This window comes from Leptonotus elevatus, chromosome 2, assembly GCF_054856555.1.
Source record: "Leptonotus elevatus isolate MCC_2025b chromosome 2, RoL_Lele_1.0, whole genome shotgun sequence".
Classification (NCBI taxonomy): Eukaryota; Metazoa; Chordata; class Actinopteri; order Syngnathiformes; family Syngnathidae; genus Leptonotus; species Leptonotus elevatus.
The window spans coordinates 42,506,997-42,524,440 of NC_141240.1; the positions used below are offsets into that span (position 1 = coordinate 42,506,997).

General features: G+C 45.8%; 1 protein-coding gene across 1 annotated transcript; it reads right to left on the minus strand.

Moving 5' to 3' along the window:
• Positions 1-55: 55 nt before the first annotated feature.
• Positions 56-15,978, minus strand: LOC147180104 (sodium/potassium-transporting ATPase subunit alpha-1). The gene is made up of 23 exons (XM_086067809.1): positions 15,725-15,978; positions 8,540-8,653; positions 8,096-8,155; positions 6,067-6,168; positions 5,854-5,955; positions 5,679-5,792; positions 5,407-5,541; positions 5,207-5,324; positions 4,867-5,135; positions 4,493-4,801; positions 3,908-4,042; positions 3,640-3,835; positions 3,323-3,498; positions 3,097-3,233; positions 2,870-3,020; positions 2,626-2,794; positions 2,390-2,544; positions 2,195-2,318; positions 1,165-1,310; positions 960-1,090; positions 758-859; positions 573-664; positions 56-403 (listed from the first exon to the last, which is right to left on the minus strand). The coding sequence occupies exons 1-23, from the start codon at positions 15,734-15,736 to the stop codon at positions 375-377; spliced, it is 3,078 nt and encodes a 1,025-aa protein (XP_085923935.1). The 5' UTR covers positions 15,737-15,978; the 3' UTR covers positions 56-374.
• Between the last annotated feature and the right edge of the window lie 1,466 nt (positions 15,979-17,444).

A 17,444-nucleotide genomic window follows, 5' to 3' on the forward strand; every position in this document is an offset into this window, starting at 1 on the left:
AGCTAAGCATGAACACAAAAAATACACAAACTCAATAAAAACAGGAAACATGTAGGACCTGACTCAAGCGCATTTTATTGAACATTTTTAACTGTTAAAAACATGTATAAAATTGGTCCTGTTTCAGAAACAAGGCACGCATAATCAAAGTCAATGTTCAGTGTTCATGTCATTATTAGCATTTATCGTATATCATCAGCACGTTCCATCTCAGTATGTCTATAGTAGTATCAAGCATTCACTAATATAAAAACACGTTCACATGGGCTATTTGTTTTCCCACAGCGGTTAAAATTTTATTCCGAGCAGCAAGACAATATTCATGCAACGTTGGGAGTGGAGGAAAAGATGGGAGCTGACAGGCTGATGGATCTTCAATAGTAGGTCTCTTGTTCCACCCAACCTGGAAACGCAGGGGGACATAGATCATAGAAATGAATTCCCTCCATTCATTGAGAAGGTTTCAAGCTAAAGTGAAGAGCTTCTTGAACATGAGCTCGTAACATAGGAAAGTAGGAGAGCAGGGGGGGATTTCGAACTCAAGATAACAAAAGCGTGCTTCGCCAGCTCACCTCCTGGACTGCGTCTGAGGATCAGCTTGCGGATTTCATCATAGATGAAGATGAGCAGAGAGTATGGTAAGGCGCAGAACCACCAGTTGACCCTGGAAAAAAAGCACATGCACATAATATGCAAGGAAATGAGATCTTGGGCTGCGAGGCAGGACAGTCGCGTGACCTTCTGGCATCCCACTCACTTGAGAGGGTACATTCTCAGGGCCACATCCATGCCAGGGCAGTAGGAGAGGAAGGCAGCCAGGGCAGTCTCCTCAAACAGTCCAAAGATCAAGATCTTGTTCCTGTAACGTTTGAAAAGAAGATATACGTCTTATTGTTGACATTTTCAAACAAGTGGCCAAGTCACTGCCATATTTGCCATAGAATTGATTTTCCGCTGACCTCATGCCCTGCTGGAAGACGGAGTTCCTCCTGGTCTTGCAGACGATCAGATCGGCCCACTGTACAATGACAATGCTGGCAAAGAAAGCAGTGTGGCAGGTAAACTCCACGATCTTTCTCTGCTCATAAGTCTGCACGCACATAGAGAGAGTCAAATGAAGACCGGCAATGTTGCACGACACCGTGCGAATGTGATTCGATTTACCCATTGCTGCCCATAACTGTCTTCCAGGTCGTTGCAGTACTTGTTGTCCCAGGACACTCGGATGCCCAACAATGTCCGGGGCAGAAAGCCGTTCTCAGCCAGGATCACAAAGTAGGTGAAAAAGCCTGCAAGGGCCTGGATCATGCCTGCAAGCGGCGACATAATCGGATCACAAATGGAGAAGCGCACTGTCAGAAGGAAAATCATTTAGAAACTTCTGATGATGACTGATCTTGAGACTAAATTCCATATCGATATGTAATGCCATTAACTAATTAGCCTGTGGGCCCTTGGGACAAATTGAGACATTTGTCATTCTACAAATAACTGAGTCGATAGATCCACGATGAAATTACATTGAAAACGCATGTCATCTGGTGTTGTGTCGTTCACGTACGTTTCGTTCAAAAATGACAAATCTTTTCAGTGAACGCGAGTGAACGGATCACTTCCTGAGGTGATTCGTTCTTTTCTCAGTTGATTTGAGCTCAGCCACGCTCATGTCGTCAATCTTCACGAACGACCAAATTAGCAGCCAGCGTCAGACACGGGCGAACGTACTCCCATGCTATTGCCGTTGGTTCTTTTTAATGAACTGATTCTAAAGATTCCGTTCACTTAAAATCATGCCCGTCACTAATGTCATCTCGTACGGCAAATTATGAAACACCTGTGAGAATAATAGTGGAGTTGAATTATTTTTGAAAAACACTTTGAATCATTTATTTTTGAAAAACACTTTGAATCATTTATTTTCATAAAACAATAGGATAGCGCAGCAATCGGTTCGGCCTATTACACGGTTGTATTTTCTTCAGGTCGAAGCCATTCCTGGCGTCATTACAGAAAAGGCTCTGACCTCTCATCGCTCAAGCACATGGTTATCTATAGTATCAGTGTGGGCCTATTTCTGGTGTATGTTGTTGCTCTTCTATTTATCTTAGAAGACCTAGATACATAGCCACCAGAAAAATCCAGCAAGGAAACATCGAGCCCTGATTCAAATGAGCAGGTTTGGTTGAAAATGTACCAATCTGCCCATAGGCAATGCTGATGAGCCTCTCGTTGACCAGTTTGTCCGTTTTGGGATTCCTGGGCTGCCGCTTCATGATGTCGCTCTCGGCTGCTTCGTAAGCCAGTGAGATGGCGGGAACCTGAAAGGCAACATATGACATATGACAACTCCAACACATGAACGCAAGTTGAGAAGATGTCATACACCCACCATGTCAGTTCCCAGGTCGATACAAAGGATGGTGACGGTACCCAGCGGCAGGGGGATGCTGGCAATAATGAAGAGGAGGAAGGGGGTGATCTCAGGAATGTTACTGGTCAGAGTGTAAGCGATGGACTTCTTCAAGTTGTCAAAGATCAAACGCCCTAATTAGTAGGACAAGCACACATCAATCGCGTTAACAAATAAATATGATCAGCTCAGGCAGAGCAGAGACACCACCTTACCTTCTTCAACTCCCGTCACAATAGAAGCAAAGTTGTCATCCAGCAGGATCATGTCCGCCGCCTGCTTGGAGACGTCCGACCCGGCGATCCCCATGGCGACGCCAATGTCGGCCTTCTTCAGAGCCGGAGAGTCGTTGACGCCGTCGCCAGTCACGGCAACGATGGCTCCCTGCATGGCGAAGAGTGACCAACGGATTGAGGGAGCTGTCAGAAGATGCGTCCGGCATACGGCAGAATTTCGCACCTGTCGCTGGCAGCCCTCCACGATGATCAGTTTCTGCTGTGGGGAGGTTCTGGCAAAGACAATCTCAGTGTGGTACTTCAGGATGTCATCAAGCTGCTCTGGGCTCAAGTCCTTTAAGTCTCCACCATGGACAACGCAGGCTTTAGCATCCCTGCAGCAAAAAGGAAATCAGCATGATGCACAGAATCGGCGATAGATCCTAGAGCTGCATTTCCCTCAACCAGTACCTCGGGTTGACTTCATTGATTGGAATGTTGAGACGCGCAGCAATGTCCTCAACAGTCTCATTCCCTTCAGAAATGATGCCAACACCCTTAGCAATGGCCTTCGCTGTGATTGGATGATCCCCAGTCACCATGATCACCTGAAGCAAAAAAAAACTTGCATTAACTTTGAATTTGAAACAAGACATTTTTATTCACCAACAACACTCAAGCAAAAGCAAAAGCACACCTTGATTCCAGCGCTCCGGCATTTGCCGACAGCATCAGGCACAGCTGCTCGAGGAGGGTCAATCATGGACATGAGGCCGATGAAGCACAGATTCTCAGTGGGGAAGTTCACCTCCTCAGTGTCGAAAGCAAAGCCTTCCGGGAACTGGTCGTCGGGCAAATTGAAATGACAGAAACCTAAAATAACAAAACCGCTTGTGAGTCTTTTAACTGCGTGCTCAGTGGCGCTGCTGAACAAAATCTGTGACCTGATGGTCTTAACTGCTTTCAACTAGCTCAAGTCGAATCACGAAGAGGCCTCATCTAACGATTCCTTACCAAGCACTCTCTCGCCCAACCCTCCCAATTCGAGGTAGGCGTTTTGGAAAGCATCCTTCATCTCGTCATCCAGAGGCTGCTCTTTGCCCTGGATCATGATGGAAGAGCAACGGTCCAAAATCCTCTCAGGGGCACCTTTCATAACCAGCAGATGGTTGGATTCCTTTTCAGTCGAGGAATTCTTGTGAATAGAAAGCTGAGAAACAAAAAGTTTCACCGTTTAGGCTCTTGTGAAGTTTCCGCCCTCCAGACAGAAAGCCAACAATACCTGGTACTTGTTGGTCGAGTTGAAAGGGATCTCTGAAATTTTGGCGCTTTTCTCCCTAATCTCTTGGACGGATCCACAGCACAGCTCAATACATTTGAGAAGCGCAGACTCTGAGGCATCACCGGCCACATCTCTCTGGAGGAGAAAACATGGACGACCTACTTTTAGCCACAAGTGCAAGCCTTTCAGTTTGGCTTCACAAAGAGTAAACTTAGTATGCATCATCTTTGTCCAAAAACAAAAGAAATTGCCAAAACCCTAAGATGCTTATTTCTTCTCCGTCATGTACACCAGGGAGAATAAAAGGAGCTAAAAAAAGAAAAAAGAAAAACATTGTTGTAATATTAGTGGTAGATATCCGTTATAAGAGAGAAGTGAAGCCAAACAAAGATTGGCAAGAACACTCTTCACTTTTACACCAAGTCCGCTACTTGGCATTTGTGAATCATTATCACTGAATTGGCACCAAAATTAAAGAGAAAAGCTACAGATACTGCAGATACTCGTTGCATAAGATAATTATATCCCTGATGAATATGCATCATTCATACGTTGCCACTTTGTGAGGAAACAATTCAATCCTACCTTTAGAATGGGAATGTTGGTCTGCTCTGCCAGGAAAACAGCACGGTTGCAGAGTCCGGCAATTCTGGCCAATGCAGCCCAGGTGGCAGAGCTCTTGTCAAAGGAAGTCCCGCTTTGGTTCTCGGTGGTGTCCGCCTCGTGGATCTGGTTGTCGAACCACATGTGGGCAACAGTCATCCTGTTTTGGGTCAAAGTGCCAGTCTTGTCTGAGCAGATGGTGGAGGTGGAGCCCAGCGTCTCGACAGCTTCCAGATTTTTCACCAGGCAGTTCTTCTTGGCCATGCGCTTGGCAGTCAGAGTTAGACATACCTGGACACGAGGGCCAGATTAGATGCTGAGGATACACTCACGTTGAGCAAAGGCTTAGGACTCACAGTGACGGTAGCCAAGAGGCCCTCTGGCACGTTGGCAACTATGATGCCAATGAGGAAGATGACAGCCTCCAACCAGGAGTACCCAAGAATGAGAGATAGGACAAAGAAGGACAAGCCCAGGAAGACGGCAACACCCGTGATGATATGGATGAAGTGCTCAATCTCGATGGAGATGGGAGTGCGGCCAACTTCAAGTCCCGAGGCCAGCGTGGCGATGCGACCCATGACGGTCCGGTCACCAGTGCTGATCACGATGCCTCGGGCAGTTCCTGTTGGGAACAAGTCGAGGTTCGCAAAGTACACACTTCCAAGGCTCCTGTCGCAGATCCTTCCTTCATACCTTCAACACAGTTGGTGGAGAAGAAAGCGATGTTCCTGGTCTCTAACGGGTTTTCATTGGAGAAATCCGGAGTACGCGTCTGAGGCTCGGATTCACCCGTCAGAGAAGAGTTATCCACCTGAGAATTGTCACATTGCCTGCGAATGAGGAGACAGTTCCACTTTTCTGTTGTGCTAACATCTTCTCTTGTGTCTTTTTACCTTGCAGCCATTGGCAGAAATGATTCGAAGGTCAGCGGGGATTCGGTCACCACCTTTCACCTCTACTAAATCCCCGACTACCACTTCCTCTGCGTTAATGCTCTTCTTTTCACCATCACGGATAACAAGCGCTTGCTATGAGACAGACATGATGCATGCAGTCACTTTTGAAAGACATGCGAGATTGAATCCAAACAAGTGACATATAAAGAGGTGGAAAATGAGATTACGATGAAGGAACACAACAAAAAGATGTCAGAATGAACTGGCACCTGCGGGACCAGGTTTTTGAAGGAGTCCATGATCTTTGAGCTCTTGGCTTCTTGATAGTAGGAGAAGCAACCAGTGATGATGACAACAGCGGAGAGCACCACACCCAAGTATAACTGCAACGTAAATTTCACGTTAAGATCTCCACATGACGCCGATCAAGAACATTCATCTTACATTATCATTGGCTGGGTCGTACTCCATGGCAGCCTGGATTCCGTAGGCCAGGAAACAGAGGATGGCCCCAGTCCAAAGGAGCATGGAGAAACCTCCAAACATCTGCATCAAGCCAAGTGATAATCTTTCTTCTTCTTTTTTTTAAGTTGGATCCATTTATTTAAGTTTACAAAACTAGAACATAAAGTACAAGAGATTGGAGCAAGCCGTTACCTGTTTGCAGAACTTGACCCACTCTGGGGTGGTGGGGGGAGGGGTGAGGGCATTGGGCCCATCTCGGGCCAGATTCTCAGCTGCCTTTGCATTCGTCAAACCCTAGCATGGTACGAAGAACAAAGAGGAGTCCCTTAAAATGCTACACTTCATCCCCTTATATAAACAACTCAGAGCCACGACTTCTCCAGCTCAATGTGAACACACGAAAGCACTGGCACATATTCACGTCCAGGGAGACCAAAGATGATTTACCTCGTAAGAGTAAAAAGGGTCTTCCCCCTCATCAACACAGAGAAGAGTATGGAGGGAAATGATAAAGTAGCGTCGTCTAAAAATCAGGACAGAGGCTGTTTCTGTGGCTAATAAATGATTCATGATTCATTAGCACTGCACACACACGGAGTGCTCGAAGACCCCACGTTTAGAAGCACTGATTAACTATTCTCCTTCATCTTCGCGCCATGACCGCCAGCACATTTGCATCAACAAAGGCTTTAGCTGGGTTGCCCACAATTGACAGGCTGGTGGTCAGGAGACACAAGAGCACATTTCCCAAATGTAACATTCATTTTATATTAACCGTGTATACGAAGCATCCATTTTATGTTAGAAGCATGCAAAGCAGGTGTCAACGCAGTCGATGCAACCCTTTCAAGTAGCTTTAGGGCACAAATGCTTTGAGGACCATGTGAAGTGTCCTCATACAAGATGTTGTACCGTATCACTTTTTTAGTCCATAAAAAGATGGCGTGTCAGTCAAGGAAGATGCAGTTTGCTACAGAAAGACAACATGAGCATGACATGTCGGTCTCTCCTTTGGTCTCTTGAGGCCTCCCTGATTTTATGTTTTTTGGATTTGTTGGGGTCTGGATGTTTCTTGGGCTGGGGAGGAGTTCTGGTGGGGGGTGTCTGGTCGGTGCTGGATTTCACCTTCCTTGGTTTTCTTTGGTCCCCTCGGGTCTCCTGGTGTTCGGTTTAGGTGAACGGTATGAGATTTTTTCTAATAGGTTTTCTGGTGAGCTAACAAATACACGCACGCACGCACGCACATACACATACTCACCCACACACACACAAAAAAATAAATAAAATAAAAATAAAAATAAAAGAGCAATGATGATGACATTTCCGAATGAACAATACTGAGTTCTTAGAAAAGAAAAAAAAAAAGAAAAAAAAAGAAAGACAACATGAGCAAGAATCAAACATTTGAAAATGGGGATATTTTGAAAGGTGCTGTATATGTAGGCTTATGCCGCTCACGTAGATTTTTTACCACAAGCTGTGCTATTTCATCCAAAGGTAGGTGGATTCATTATAAATTATAAATATGGTTAAATATTGTTGGAACACACTGGCGCGCAATAGGAAGTGTGGCTGGGGAGGAGTTCTGGTGGGGGGTGTCTGGTCGGTGCTGGATTTCACCTTCCTTGGTTTTCTTTGGTCCTTCCTCGGGTCTCCTGGTGTTCGGTTTAGGTGAACGGTATGAGATTTTTTTCTAATAGGTTTTCTGGTGAGCTAACAAATACACACACACACACACAAAAAAAATAAAATAAAAAAAAATAAAATAAAAAAATAAAATAAAAAAATAAAAGAGCAATGATGACATTTCCGAATGAACAATACTTAAAAAAAAAAAAAGAAAAAAAAAAGGGAAGTGTGGTTATACGGCTATGGACATTTTGGTTGGCTCTAATTGCCGACGTGGCCACATTGTGCAACTGCAATTCAAAATGATCAGCGGCCAAGACTCTACCCGTGAAATGTTGTGGCAGAAGCCCACATGGCACCGCATCGCTCGGTGTGCGGCGGCCCTTGAAGGTGAGGAACCCTACATTTTCAAAAAACCCTCTTCATTTTCTTCATTTGTCTCTCTTCACACGGCTCGCCCTGAACCTCAAAACCTTTAACCTCCTGCCGTTTCGCTAAATCCTTCGCAGCACACTTAGTTTACGGCACATATTAATTTGCGTTGAAGCAACAAAGATGTATAAAAGGTGCAAGGGGGCACGTCTCGTCTCACATTGCTCAAATCTGTTCCATATTTGCGATTCAGCTCATCCAGAGTCAGCTTGTGATCATCCTGCAAAGATACACAGAGAAAGTAGGCTAAGTGCCACATGACAAGGCGTTATATATTACATGAGATTATATCTTTTGGTTAACACTCAATCACAGTTTGACTGAGTGAAGACTACTTAATGTAGACCAACATCCAAAGACGACGAACATTTCACGTACAAAAGTCCCCATTGTGGGACGGCTAAAGATGATCTCATCTCGTGAACAACGTAGACAGCATATCATTAACCTAAAAGTCTTTTTTAACTCATTGTAACATCATTCATTTGTGTTTTTTCTTCATGCTTGAGTAAAGTTTCAGGTATCCAGCTCATGATGACCCTCAAAGGTTGAATCAAGGCAAATAACAAGTCCATAGGATTCCTTGGGACATCCACACACTCACCATGTCCACTTCCTTTTTAAGCTCATCCATGTCTTTCTCCTTCTTCTTCCCCTTTGCCTTCTTCTTCCCTCCCTGCTCAGAGGTGGCCGCCAGCTCATATTGCTCTCGTCCTTCCTGGAAATGCACACAAAGAACGCGTAGTTAAACCAACTTGCAATAATGCAGCACATATTCAGTCAATAATGATCCCCACCCCCCCCAAAAAAAAAAAAAATGGCGGGGAACTAAACCGGGTGAGGTGGACACGAACCTGTGGCACATGAATGTGCTGTCACCAAGTTTAGAAATCCAGCTAAGGGATACTCGTTTGTAGTTAAGGTAATATCATGACAAGCCAACGTGGATTAGCATTTAAGACTCATTCAAAACTGCACAGGGATGAGACGTGTTCGCATGTTGGCGGGAAGTTGCACGTGACTAATAATGAGTCATTTGGCACACGTAGTCAAGCAGTCATCTTGGCTGCCATATTTGAGACTCAAGGGCAGCGTTTTTTCACACCGAATCCTGCGCACGTCCTCGGTCACGGAAAGATGCAAACTAATAATGTTTCCAAAAGTTTCCCAGGGAGTTGTTGGAACAGATTGTGTGATCCCAGCACATGTTATTGTTGCATGAACCCCCCCCCCCCCGGTCAGCTAAGCTGGGAAAACACTGCAGTCAGATCTTAGCCTCTGGACACCCAAGGGCCCCCAGGGGCCATCTGGCTTTAGACAAATAATCCCACAGCAGTTCAGAGGCCGAAGATGGTAACCAGTTGATTTCAAACAGGTTCAACATTTAATATATATTTTTCACAATAAAACAAAACGTTAAAGAGTTACTGATGTTTACAAATGCAGTATACAACTTATGCTCATTTTGTAACACTGCGCTTTGGACCGGGATGTCTAAATCATTTTCATCGAGGGTCAAATCAAAACCAACCACAGGATTTTTATGGCTGAAAATCATGTCAACGTGTAATTGCTTCATTATATTATTACATGCACACAATCGACCCGAAATGTTGTTATTATTATTACTTCAATGTACCGATGAAGAAACAGATCATGGAGCAAGCGTTGCACGCGCCCATTTCCTGGTTGTGAGGCAGAGGTGGCGCCCTCCAGCCATCGGCAAAGTCATAAAAACACAGTATAAACATAATCGGGTTTTAAAACAACACTGAACTATATTTACAATTTAATATGTACTAGCAGATGATCGTAAAATGGCTGCCGGAGGGCGGCCGAGAATGGTATAGGTCACCGGCGCGAGTACCGATACCTTAAAATAAGACTGGTATTGGCACCGGTACCTGGTATTGGTAGTCGCCCATCATAGCCAGGAAAAAGGCCAGGGATGAACCACTGGTTGTGACTTCGACACCTGTGCTTTAAATGCATCAATGTCGCCTTATGATCAAGTGTTTATTTCTGACAAATATAAAATCAGGAAAAGGGTTATTGGGATTCAGTACATTTAAACAAATAATTAGTTAGGCATGGCAAGAAATGGCTTCTTTGTTGAGATTCACGGACAGTTTGGGGTCAAACTAAAGATAAACTTCGCAAGCGTGACGGAAAAGAGAATTTAGTCAAAGTCACACATTTGAAAGACTTTTTCTGGGCAGAATTCCTCCGAACGGACCTGGTTGGCATCAGACACCCGAGCTGCTCATTCAACTGTGCCCAACAATGCGCGTGAACACACAAACGCACACACTTCTGGGACTTTGCCCGGTTGCCACCGGCGACCAAAGCCACGCCTCTGGAGATGTGTGAATGGACAGTCGGGCAAATGTTTCAAGCCCTCCCTCTCACTTCCCCTCAACCAACAAGTATAAATGGTGAGAAGACAAGTGCATCAAGTTTTAACACTCGCCGCACGTCTCGTGCAAGTTTCAGTGCACTCGGCATCCCAAACAAAAGATGAATCAATGGGCCTTGTTGTCTACATGGCTTGACGGGAAGGAGATTTACACAGCTGAGCCTTCAAACTAGCGACAATGTCAAAAAGCATGTGGCGCAATGAAGAGAGGGGCCTCAAAACGGACCTTGGAAACCAAGCGCAACCTCCAAAATATGCTTAACATCAGCCGGTATTTGATCAACTCTAAAGTACATTCGTATCAATGGAGCAAATAAATAAATCACAGTCTCTCGTTCCCACGCTCTCGCGCTCTTTCACAAAGTGACTGGGCGGTGAAACCAGAGGGGGGGGGGGGGGGGGGAATGGCCTGAGAGAGAGAAAGAAAGTGAGAGCGGGGCGGCACGTAGGACACAGCGGAAGGGGGCTGGCAAGTGTGTGGACTGTCACAGATGAGGGGCGGCATTTGACAAAAAGTCACGCTTAACTTACAATAGTCGGGTTTCCATCCGATCGGTTCACATTTTTAAGCCAATTTAGGGAAAATGCGCAAAACGGACATATCTGTTCTTCTTTTGCGAATATGGGGTATATGCCACGGAGGAGGCGGGACTTCCGACTTCCTGGTTTTCTCACATCAGCTTTCTTTCCGTTTCCTGTTGCGACGTGTGGGCCGCGTTCCGGTTCTTGCGCTTCCGCCTTTGTGCCCCTCGGTGGCGCCGGTTGCGCCGGTTGCGAGTGCGTAGTGCACTATTGTGTCTGTCTCAGTTGTCCGAAGCAATTCGGAGAGTTGAGACGCCCTGCGCATCGGCGGAAGCGCGCGATTGGGGGCCGTAGGGGTGGGGGTGCGAGTGTCGGAACGCGGCCATCAGTGGCCGGAAACGACGCTGATGTGTGAAACCCGGAATTTGGAAGTCCGTGGCATCCACCCCATTGAGACAGGACTCCGCCGCTGTAGGAGGCGCTATACACCATAGAGATGCGATCCGGCCGTAATTTAAAAGAAGAAGGCCAGGAAGCGACTGCGCCGTGCGATGACGTGGTACGAGTTTGCTTTAGTCATTCTTGAAAAACGGTAGCGGTTTTCCATGTAAAACTGCATTCATATTCACTTCTTGAATTCATTCCAAAAAGATTTCTGTTTGGTCGTCCCTCCCAAACATACCTTATTTCATCGTCCCACATTGCTTTGGGACTACAAGCGTACGCGCGACGTGTCTTCGGTCACGGCAGCGGTTATTTGCAAAACCCGTTTCCATAGCCAAGATTCGCATTTTCCTATTTTTGATATGCTTCAAAATCCACCCCCTCCAAGCGTAAAACTTTTTTTTGCAAATTTGGGGCCCCTTTTCGAATTTCTAGCGTTTCCATTTAGTTTTATGTTTGCATTTCTTGGAAACTTGAAAAAAAATGGGTGGATGGAAACCCCACTAATGAAGCGGAAGGAATGTAAAGGCCCCGGGGAGAGGTCTGCGGTTTTGGGGGCGAGAGGATGATCAGGAAGAAAAAGAATGCGAACAAACGCACGTAAACATGTCGTCACGGACGGCGGCCCTTTAGACGAGAATATTTGCTGGCTCAGTGGAAAAACAACAAAAGCATGGCACTGAAATGGAGGATAATGTCTTCTGATTGAATCAAATCGGGCCCGTTTCAGCACAATAACATCAAGAGTACTCCTCAAAGACGTAAAACTAGGAGAGCAGGATCTCAATGCGAGTGAGACGCTCCGCTCGGATTGCACCAACCTGCAGTTTAAATGGATGCACTTGCGGAGCGGGTCCAATCAGCGCAGCTAACGTTCTCTTGCGGGAAGACTTGCTGCATTTTCTCTGCGGGACTTTGTGTCCATTCATCCAGAAAAATAAATACATGGAAGTCAGAGGTCAACGACGTTGACTCATAAACTCTCTCCGTGTGGAAGGACTGCCACACGGTCGTCATTCAGCCACGCTTTTGGGGATCTTGCTCGCCCCCGAACTCTTCCCGCAAAAGTGGACACACACAATAGACAGATGACCAATTAAAATCCACAAACCGCAATCCTCAAATGATTATTTACAAGGCTCTTGTCCTCGTGCTATGTGTAGCTAACGTGTCACAAATCGGTGATGTTGAATATGACATGTCCGCAAAACGACAACAACAACAAAGCATGTCAATCAAAGGCACTTGTCACGATCAAACAGCGGCTAACCGAGACAATCGGCCGACAGAGGGCGACGTACAAACATCCTGTAATTGCAGCTTGTCGCAGCAGGGGGCGGTGATGTGTTCAACCCATGGAAAGTGACCGTTAAAAAAACACACGCACAAGAAAACGTATTGTTTGACTCGAGGCGGGGAGTTTGGAAAAACAAAAGCATTGATATCAAAACAGTTTTGGGGAATTGACAGTAATAATGATGCCATCTCTTGTGCCACTAATTTGATATGTAAGAAACCACCGCGGCCGGGTAAAAACAAACACTGAGAATTAGAATGTGTGAATTACAAGGTGGCCGCACCACAGCCTTGTTGTTATCTTGCTACCCCCAAAAACACTTCTTCTTTTCTTGTAGACATAATAATGTCATCAGGGATAGACCGAATATCAGCCAGGCCGATTATCGATATTCAGCATTTTGACAAATGGCGCTATCGGCCTATGACAGCCCAAAATAGATCAATTTAAAAGTGTGTACATGTCAGGGAACGACATTTAAAGCGTAAGTCGCTCCCGGTGACGGCGCTCAAAGGTGGCGTTGCCTGGAGGCCATTGATCTTGCCAAGGTGTGGTCTGGCTGTGATTGAAAGCAGCTGTGAAAATCATTTCTATACTACAACAAGCTATGCTAACTAGCCAAATGCTATGCTAATAAATCACTAACCTGAAAGTCAGTATAAAGATGTTTGCAAATCGCTACTACTCCAACTCCAACTCCGTAAGGAGGCGTGTACTCGACTGGGTAGCAGAGCGACTGCGTCATATTCGAGAAGCGACGCAGTAAATCACTTTTCGTCCAATGATAGGACAAACAGCCACATTGCGTTTATCCCAGTGTTTAACCTCAAGATGGCTCCAAATTCACGCTTTCAACAAACATGCACTAAAATGTCAAAATAATGACCAGGACGTGCTGGCAGCATTAGTAGACGCTCGTTCAAACAGTTTATCAGCACAAAAAAGTTGATTTCGTGTCGACTATCCCTTTAACTTTTACAGTATGCCAGAAATGCTGGAAAACTCTCTGCACCTTCTTTTTTTTTCTTTCAAATTAAAAGTACGCCAACCGCAAATTTAACATTTCCGATATTTTTTAATTTTGTTGTTTGCTATAGAAAACAATAAGGAGCAACTTGGATGTTTTTTATGTTTTCATTTGCCTTTTGAAGACCTGCTGTTGACCCTGGAAATGCTCTGCACTTTTTTGTAAGAATTTCAAAACAAATACTGTAAATCTATTGTCTAAGGTTTTGAAACATTAAAATATGAATTCAACATTTTGCAAATCTGAAAAGTTGTTCAATAAACATATGCTTCAAAGCATGTCAACAAAGTTAAGAATTGGAATTTGTATATTTTCACATTTGGATGTCATTATTTTCCCGTTTAGTGAACATCAAGATTGGCTCCAAATATCGGTTATCGACCTCCCAGACTAGTAATAAATGGTGGCCATGCAAAAATAACAAATACAAAAATGCCAGTCTATCTCTAAATGTTGTAATGAGTTTGACGATTGTGTGACAAATGACATGAAGTCATGCCTTCCGTCTGATTGGTTGTCTTCCCTCTGGCACGGTGGTTTCTTGTAAATAAATAAAAAATAATAATAAATAAAAGTAGAGGCACAAGATTGGCCCAGAGATGGCTGCTTTTTTCCCCACAGATTTTTTTTTTTTTTTTTTACTCCTTTTTATTATTATTATTATGTACTGCTATCAAGTCACAATGACCGTTTTAACATGTGACTTTTTGGAGTGTGTGAAATGACAAACTCTCCCTTTAACATTGGATTTCAGCTGTGATGGAATCCCTCCACTGCTCGCAGTCACGTTTGCATACTCACTGGGACACGATGCCATGTACTTTAACCACGCGTACTTTTTCAGCACAGCAGAAAAGCTTTTGTCATTTTTTTCCCAGCGCACAGCTGCACATGAGTCCAAAATCAGCAATGCCAAATAATCACATCCATTTCATGAGCGCGCAATCCAAAGCAGAGTGGCTCTCTGGATCTGCCGGATCAGTCGGCGGTGGCAATGCGGCAACTGGTTGTCTCCTTACATCACGCCCCCTCCCTCATCAACTCCTTCTCATCTTTTTTTCTTCGGCCTCTTTCTTGCAACTCGAGGCAGAGGTGGGAAGCGTAAGAAAAGGTTCAGGCGAGTATCATCGCCAACATGAAGAGAGGGCCCGGAAACAACAATCCTGCCGCCTGCTCATGCCAGGAGAGCTCTCATGTCTTACACTATTTGAGAGAAGCCAGGGTTCGAGACTGCGGGGATGAGGATGGGTGCAGGGTATGCCTTAAAAAAAAAAGGGGGGGGGAAACTCGGGCAGCTATTGGCCGAGATGCGGAGCAGCCACAGATTTGCAGGAGCGAGACAAGGAAGAAGAAAAGGCCGGGGGGCATAAAGGGGCCAATCCGGTCTCCGTCTCCTGCACGTTGCATGCTCCACATCCCGGGGGCTGTAGGCCGAACCCATGAGTGTCAGTGGTGCGCAGCACGGTGGGGTGTGGCAGCCCCCGACACAGCAACTTCATCGAAAACAATTCAAGTGTCGACCCAACAGGTGGACGCAGCCCATGCTCGCCTCTTAGTGAAACTGAAGACTAAACACTTACTTGACATCTCAAAGAGCATTAAAATGCTATCAAATAATCGTCAACGTTTATTAGAGCCCAATCTTATGAACTATCTCTTAACAAGGTGGCGCAGCTGAGACGTATGATCAAGTTGTGCCATGAAAGGAAGGGTTCGACCTCCGGTGAAGACAACACAGCAGAACCAGCAGAACCGGCAGCTGCGCTGACCGAGAAGGTCCGAATGTGCCAAGCACCGGATGGTCAGACTGACAAGATGATTCTCTGTGATGGCGCGAAGCAAAACGCAGAGCGCCCAACTTGAGTGTCATCAGCCTCGTGCGATTACGCAACATGAGCGCTTCGTGCTCCAAACTTATGTTAAACGCCGCGAAGCCATGTAAACAACACGGAAGTGTTTTTGACACAAACATCAAGAGGATCGTCGCTCGACTCGTGGCATCATCACTAAGGATTCATCAACCACTTGTTTGAATGCCTTTTTTTGGACTCGGGTGGGAAAAAAAAGGATGTACGTTACTTACTCCTCTTCCCATGGCTGATGGAACGACTCTTGATCCCTCTTAAATGGAAAATTCACGCGGAGAAATCCACCTTCAGATCAAATACACTGAAACGCATTCAAATAAAAATGCAACAGCTTCGTGTGCCGTGATGTCTCCCTCTCTCTCCCTCTCTCTCTCTCTGGTTGTTAATGTTTGTTTTATTTCAATTGTCTTCGTTCCCCAAATGTTCAGCACGTGTCGCCTTCTTCGCGAGCTCCAAAGCGGCCGCGCCGAGCGTCCCATACTTATAGACGGCGTTCCTTCCATTGTGACGTCACGCCCCTTGCCATGACAACGCCACGGATGAGGGCGGGGCGTTTTTCTGGCTCTTCTCTATCCATATCCCTTTTTTTTTTTTTTTTTTCGGTTTGCCTTGCAACACAGAACAAACCTTGTTCGTCGAAACGATGCACTGAAGTGACAGCAATTCACAGCATTACTTTTTTGGGATGTTATTTGCAAACACGCGTAATGTACGTAAAAAATATGTTTTAAGTCATCGCGTGGGAATCTACCACGCGCACACAAACGCGCACGCCGATTCATCCACACCTTCACCCCGCTTGACAGCTGGCGTGCACGGCACTTCGCCGCAGCCGGCTTGCTTGTTTCCAAATTCTCGTTCACACGTTGATGAGCAATTTTTCTCTTTTGAGGCAAAAAAAAAAAAAAGTGGCATCAAGTGGAATTTCTCACGCACACACACACACACGCACACACGCACAGGCCCCTTTTGGCTGTGGGGCCCACTTGGCATATCCGAGCCTCTCCTCTCCTAACAAGTGGAGCCCCCTGCTCATTGTTCCCTCAAACATATTTCTCTGGCTCACTGCAGCCACCGGGAGAACTGTGCCGGAACTCCAGGATGCAAGGTTGGAGGTTCCAATGCTGCCAGGCCACGCAAAGCATCGGCGACCATTTCTTGTTGCCTGGTGGCTCAGCGCACGCAGTGTCCACTTTTTGGTGGAAGGTCAGGCGCGTGTGTTTCTGATAGGTTAAAACCCTCCGTGGACTTGTCGATGAAGTTCAGACACTTCAAGCTGAAGACTTGTTCTGTCTTTTCTACGGATGAATCACCAAACGAAAGCGCAGGTGGACTCAATTCACAGATGGGGTGCACAGCAGCAGCTCCGTGCGCAAGCGCGTGCGTGGACGTGTGTTTGGAAGCTGTATTTTTGTTTTGCATTCACATCCCCGCATGTGCGATCAGTGTTGCTTGCGTGTTGCCAGTTTTGCTCTATAAATAGCACAGATTTTATTTAGATGTTGGAGAGAGAGAGAGAGAGAGAGAGAGAGAGAGAGAGAGAGAGAGAGAGAGAGAGAGAGAGAGAGAGAGAGAGAGAGAGAGAGAGAGAGAGAGAGAGAGAGAGAGAGAGAGAGAGAGAGAGAGAGAGAGAGAGAGAGAGAGAAGGGGGCTCTCAAATGAGTTGCCATAGCAACAGGCACGTTCTGGTGCTTGTGAACGGAGGATGAAGGCATGATAATGTCGACCTCTCTCTCTCTCTCTCCCTCACCCCCCCCCCCCCCCTCGCAGTTGAATTGTTTACTGGCACGAGGACTTGTCAGTAATATTTGCAGCAAAGCATCCACAGCCAAAATAAGGCCATTATTGTTTTTCATCTTTGTGTGTGTGTGTGTGTTGTTTTTTTTTTGATGGCACAGACTCGGGTTTCTCAATGTTGCCTCAGGAGGTTGTCTA